Consider the following 7019-nt stretch of genomic DNA (forward strand, 5'->3'; position numbering starts at 1 on the left):
GAAGTCAAAGAGTTATTCATTGACTTTATACAGATAAAGGAAAAAGGCGCTGACAATATTGAGAAAACAATAAAATTAGAAGCGGATGGAATTTTCTTGAGTGATTGTTGTTCACAATGTTATGATAATGCTGCTGTCATGTCAGGCGTTCAGCAAAGGATTCTGAACAAAAATCCGAAAGCAGTGTTTATAAACTACAACCATAGTTTGAACTTAACATGTCTTCATGCTGCAAGTCAGGAAACAACAGTTATTATCTTTTTTGGTATAATTGAAGCCATTTATAATTTCTTTGCCCATTCAACAACTCGATGGGACGAACTGTAGCAGGAGCTTAAGATCTCTGTCAAGCGTGAATCAGAAACACGGTGGAGTGCAAGAGAAAAGGCAGTAAACTGGATGAATTGCTAGGACTGTTAGAGCAATTAAGTGAGAATGGTAACACAGCTGAAACAAAATGTGGTGCTCATAATAATCTCCAACGCATGCTTACATTTGATTTTCTTGTACTTTTGCGTTTGCCATCTATCAATCGAGTGCAGAAACGTCTTTGGGACCCAATAATGAATTTTAGAGAAGCAGCTGCTGATCTTGATTCTTTGAAAAAGAAATTGATAGAATCACATGAAAAGTCCTGTCAAGAAGCGCTTAAAGTGGGCAAGAATCAATGTGAAACATGGTGATTGACCATTGAAAGAAGAAAAAAACGTCGTAAACGAATGCCAGGTGAAAATGCAGCTGATGCTGGATTGACTGCTGAACAGGAAATTTATCGCATCATGAAGGATGTTATTGATCGCTTGATTACAGAAATAACAGGAAGATTTTCTCGCTTACTAGATTTAGATTCACGGTTTGGATTTCTACTACATGTGCAAAATATTGTTTCTGGAGATTTCGAAGACGGAAAATTGCAAGAAAAATTTTCTGACTTAGCAAAGAGCTATCCAGGTGATATTGATGGACCAGAATTTTAAAGAGAAATTAAAGACTGTAGAATGTTGATGAGTAAATGAACACAGATCAATTTTCTTGAACTAATTGCAACTGGTTGCAACTGATTTGCTAACATTTATAATTTCATATAGTGAAGATTGAAAAAGACGTACTTCATACCTTAAATTTTGATAGTTTAATTGATGCATTTGCAGCAGCAAAAGCACGAAAGGTTCATATAATGTAACTATGAATACCAGAATGCTACCTGTACAAGATCTAGTTATGTGTATGTACAGTTTTGTAAACTAATAAAATTTGTTATTTGTAAACTTAAGTAGTATTTTATCAAGCTGTTTTATAATCCATGTACACCACAAGTGACTGGCTTCTCATATAAAACATAAGTTTCAAAACTAGGGATATAACAGAAATTTATTCTGCATGCTTGAAAGATTACTCTAGCTATATGACTTTGAACAATACTGGATGACATAAATATCAAAATGGCTTACAAATTATGTAAGTACACCTAGTAGGCTATACTTCATTATTTCCAGGTTTACAGTTGTGATATCGTGAGATGTTATATTGTGACTTTATTTTGGGCCTGTGTAAGGTGATAATTAATTCTTTATGTTATTGTCATTAAGTGTGTAATGTGTCACAAAACAAATAATCAAAAAATTTCAGAGATGGGGCGCCAAAGTGTCTTTGTTCCCGGGTGCTGAGAACCCTTGCTACGCCACTGACCCTAAGTTAATTATAACTGAAGATGTGTATTTGTGTAGCCAAGAAGTAGTGTGGGACAAAGTTTCGTTTTATGTCTCTGGAATTTATTTTTAATTATTTGCTTGTTTATTTTCAGTTACCACGTTTTAACATTTTCTGTAAGTTTTGATTATAGTCTAAGGATACGTTGTGAGAAGGGTAACAAAGGATATTAATTGTTTTTTCTATGTACTGATGCATTCAGTAACTTAGTGTTATTTCCATACATAAACATAACGAATGTGTGTAGATTTCTCTAATAATTTACATTTTAAAAATCAGGTTTAATCATTTTCTTACAGATGGCACTACAAGTACAAATCTAAATACCAAATACAAAATACATCACAAAATCCTTTGGAATTGATATTTATAAATTTATTTTACTTTAGTCCATATAGTCCATGAAAATGGTCATTTTGTGGAAATTCATGTTGCAAACATGTTTTACATATTCTGAATCATCAATTACGTGTGTGTATGTCAATGTAGGTAGTTGTGTTTGTGTGCGCGCGGGAATAAAGAAACCAGTAATCAATGAATACACACACATCGAATGAAAAATACTATACTTTCTCGGTGACGTTGATTTCCAATAGAAATATTTATTATCATAAACTCTGGTTAGAGCCCAATTTATCTTTCCCAGAAGACAAATACTTAACAGAGATGAATATTTTAGTCTTTAATGTCAAGTTTATTAACGCAGAGAGAGATTATTGTGCAGGAGACGTTTTCTCATTAACCCACCAGGCGAACTCTTATCATTTATAATCCCGTATTTATCTGACACTTCACCTGTTTCCATCAAATCTTCGAACTCGTACATTTTTCTCTGGGAATATGTAGCGAAGATAAGAGACCGTCACTATCATCCTTTCCAGTTATCTTTCTCATTCGAAAAATAATGACCCCACTTTGCCATTGATCAGTATTGTCTGAAGACTCAGAGCTTGTTATTATTATTATTTTTTTTTTATATAGCACACTAAGAACCAATATAAAGCTTGTCATCTTCAGTTTGGTCCCAATCCATCGTTTGTGTTGAAGATCCAAGTGGGGTCCCTTCTCTTGTGTCGTAAGTGTTATAAATATAACTGTAAAGTTCACTTCAGATATGGTATTTTTGTGTTAAAATGTCACTAGAACATCATAATAAAATGTACTACTTTATCATAAAAGGTTTTATTATCAGACTATGAGTTTTAGTATTATATTGTTGTAGTATAGTCATACATAATGTAGTATTATATTGTTGTAGTATATTGATACATAATGTAGTATTATATTTGTTGTAGTATAATGATATATAATGTAGTATTATATTTGTTGTAGTATAGTGATACATAATGTAGTATTATATTTGTTGTAGTATAATGATACATAATGTAGTATTATATTTGTTGTAGTATAGTGATACATAATGTAGTATTATATTTGTTGTAATATAGTGATACATAATGTAGTATTATATTTGTTGTAGTATAGTGATACATAATGTAGTATTATATTTGTTGTAGTATAGTGATACATAATGTAGTATTATATTTGTTGTAATATAGTGATACATAATGTAGTATTATATTTGTTGTAATATAGTGATACATAATATAGTATTATATTTGTTGTAGTATAGTGATACATAATGTAGTATATTTGTTGTAATTTAGTGATACATAATGTAGTTTTATATTTGTTGTAACATTTATGTTTTGTTACTCATCCAACCATCTATTTCTTATTGTTCTGATTTGTGAATGATTCATGTGTAATTGATGAAAATTACACTTCACCATTTAATCTAGTTAACATCACAACAATTGTTCTTAATCAAATTTATGTAGCGTCTCAACCACTACTGTGTCTGTAGCGTCTCAACCCACTATTATATCTGTAGCGTCTCAACCACTACTGTGTCTGTAGCGTCTCAACCATTACTTACTATTGTGTCTGTCGTATTTCGACCGGCCTGATATGCCCTTGTATTGGTAGTACTAGATATAGCAGATATAGTGTGGTTGACATAGAGGTGTACATTCTTCTTTATTTCCCCTCATAAGTTCTTCGAATTATATATGCATTTTACGCGTTTTCAAAGATGTAAAACTTATAAAACTTCATGCACTTATTTGCAGTTGTAATTTAAGAAATCGAACCAGGCATTTACAGTATATGTGAATATTTGATTAATAGGGACTTATATTACGTGCCAGCTGACCATGCCGATGACCAATAAAGAGGTGAAAAGTTTATACCGTGAACGTTTTGATCCAGTTCAATATCACACCACATACTACAGTAACCTGGATAAAGAAGTGGAATTCTTCTTGACGAACATTCATAGCACCTTACTGAAGGGTAAATCATATTAAACAACTTTCAGATACTACTATAGAGAATGTTATTTCATATCTATAAACACTTAGCAAGAGGTAAGTCATTTTGAAAATGCATAACGGCTTGATAAAGTGTAAGCCATATTAATCAAACAATAAATAAAGTGTTACTGATGGACAAGTCGTAAACAAATCTACAGGATCTTTCTTTAGTGAAAACTGTGTCAAATATCCATAATGGGGAAAGTTATATTGAGCACCTATACGAGTTTACTGAAGATATATCACATCAAGCATCCATAACGTTTTGTTAACAGACAAGTCTTATTAAATATCCAGTCACACTGAACACCTCGTTCGTCTTGCTAAAGTATAAGTAATATTGATTTAAAGCACTCTGCTAATTTACTTAATTTTTATACATAAATTAATTCAACACTATTTGTTTTTCATAACCTAGATAATCAGAAGAAAATAAAGCTTTTGAATGCAAGACAACGGTTGACCTAAAATTTCGAATACATATTTTCTCTTATGTGTGTATATATATATATATAACACAATTGCACTTAAATAAAAAATAGTCATGTTTGTAATTGATAACTGATAACTGGATCGGATATAGTCTTTGGTCCAGATATCTTGTCTTCCAATCTATTGTTATTTAATATCATTACTTTTCTTCTTGAATTTGTTTTCACCATTTCTTTATTAATCTCATATTTATTATCATTGCTGTGTTTTTGTTCATCAAGACTGTTTTTCGTAAGTCTTATGTAAAAAATATAAGTCCTATTTTTCAATGTACTTTTTGCCTCATATGGCTGTTTTATTGTTGTTTTCGACCTTTATCATATAAAATAAATCAAAAAGATTCGTTGAGAAAATTATTTTGAAAATCCCTTCAAGAGCTGATGTTGAAAGAGCTAATACATAGTTTTTTACCTGATTCCTAATTTGTAGAGTTGTATAATTTATAGCTTAATTATTTTTGTAGCGCAAAAAATATTTCGACTTAAACAACGAAAATGTTTGAAAATTTCAGAAACTTAATAGTTTCTTTTACTTTTTAGGTTTGTGCTAAATGTTTAACAAATAAGTCACATAGTAAGCTGCACCAACAGCTCAAATGAACAAGACATTTTTGTTAAATTAAAATGCAACCAAATGAACTATTAAAGTACATGTTAGGAATACCATTTATTGTCTTCCAAAATTTGTAATGCGTCCTGGAGGGATTTATAGATTTTGATAATAAAATTAGAAAAAAAATTACCTTTACACTTCAGATAATTATAAGAGAACTTTTTGTTTTAACCAACGTTTCGCTTTTGCGGCTTCTTCAGGGTTAATATATAGTTTTCAACAGAAACAGACACTTAGTGGCATATATGCCCTACACCTTGTTTCTGGCATTCCTACGGTATCTACACTTTCGGGGCATGCTTATGATCAATTGACTAGCCAGGTTATGGCGTGTCTTGTTTCAATCTCAGTTGGCGCAATGTCATGCTCTCTGACTTAATGTGGTGAGTCAAGATATTAACAAGGTGTTCTATAAGACATACAACCAGACATCAGTTCATGACCTCTGTAGCTTTTTCTTAAGGTAGCCTGTCATATTTCTGTTAGCATATAAAACTGGGAATTATCACGCATCAAGACATGGTCTGGTCCGAAAGCACAAGCTAAAGGTTCAATACCGCGCGGGTCTTTACTCGTCAATATAATAAATACATTTACATCCATTCATAATGATGACTTTTCAGTCTGTCACTTTGCATATTCGTCATAAAGATATACATTATTTTTTGATAGAAACATTAAACCTTGATTTATTTAAGAAGAGTACTTGCGCCTAGTGGCGATACTATCAGCTTAGGTAACCTCGATTTGAGTCAAAACGAGATGTGAGGTAATGTGTAGGCAACTACTTGGCTGAAGCAGGTCTTCTTAACCTCAAACCGCACTTATGAAGTATGTTTTTTTATTTACCTTTAAGTTATCAACAGTCGTTTCAGTTATTGTTCTGAAATCCAAATTTAATGCCTTACCAAATTGTTAGAGTTCATGTCGTGAGGTTCGGTCATGGACCATGCATCTTGATAATAAACCTGCAGTACAGTTTGTATTTTAAAAGTCTCCGACATAAGGATATCATGACCAGAAGCAAACCACTCCTCTTTGTGTGCTTTCCACAGTCTATCATTCTTCAACTTCTTAAGTGTGCGATGACTGAGTGGATATGTCATGGAACCAACTTGTGTACGCTTTGCTTGTATCACTTTTCTAGATGAAGATCCTTCTTGGTTATATTGTGAATTGTTGCCTGGGGCACATTGGTGGATCTTGCCACTAACTATTTTATACATGGATTCAAACCTATTTCAATACATTGTACTTTGCTTACCTTAGTTGGGATACGAATTGTTGCAGATCTCTTTATGGATGGTCATGGTACCCCAAATTGATCCATACTCCCTTTTCTTCGAACTTCTTTTAATACATGAGCAATTCCCGTCCTACAAATTCTAAATTACCGATCTGTACACGTAGTTATGACCTATGTGTATGAATATTTTGCGTTGTAAAAGGCTGTTACATAGCCTTTCCAATAGTAACCAATTTTAATGGCATCCTACAACCTACATGACAGCATGTCAAAATGTAGTGCTAAACAGCTGTGTTTGTCACATGAATTGCTGAATTGAATGTAAATTCGTTCGAATATAACATATTCAACCTTTTGTAGTGCATATAAAATGCACGTTGACATCCATGCATTGTCAAAACTGAACACGTGAAATATGCACATAACCAATAGCAATTATATTTACATTCAGGCGTAATTTTTAAGATTATGCTAAATGTGTGTCTTATTATTATATTATTACTAACGAAAGTATCCGGCTTCGCTCGAGTTATTAGGTTGATTTATTCTAGAAGACTATGTCAGTGTAAGTATTCTGAACCTAT

General features: G+C 32.3%; 1 protein-coding gene across 4 annotated transcripts in view; it reads left to right on the top strand.

Moving 5' to 3' along the window:
* Positions 1-7019, top strand: part of LOC106462044 (nicotinamide N-methyltransferase-like) — a 25671-nt gene that overhangs the window by 8960 nt on the left and 9692 nt on the right. For 2 of the 4 annotated variants that reach the window (XM_013921917.2, XM_013921918.2), the window contains 2 exons: positions 2692-2785; positions 3901-4065. In XM_013921917.2, the coding sequence (XP_013777371.1) occupies positions 2692-2785; positions 3901-4065 (259 nt within the window). The remainder of the gene's footprint in view (positions 1-2691; positions 2786-3900; positions 4066-7019) is intronic. The other 2 variants (XM_013921920.2, XM_022389163.1) reach the window with 1 other exon arrangement.

This window comes from Limulus polyphemus, unplaced genomic scaffold (genome assembly GCF_000517525.1).
Source record: "Limulus polyphemus unplaced genomic scaffold, Limulus_polyphemus-2.1.2 Scaffold1080, whole genome shotgun sequence".
Taxonomy (NCBI): domain Eukaryota; kingdom Metazoa; phylum Arthropoda; class Merostomata; order Xiphosura; family Limulidae; genus Limulus; species Limulus polyphemus.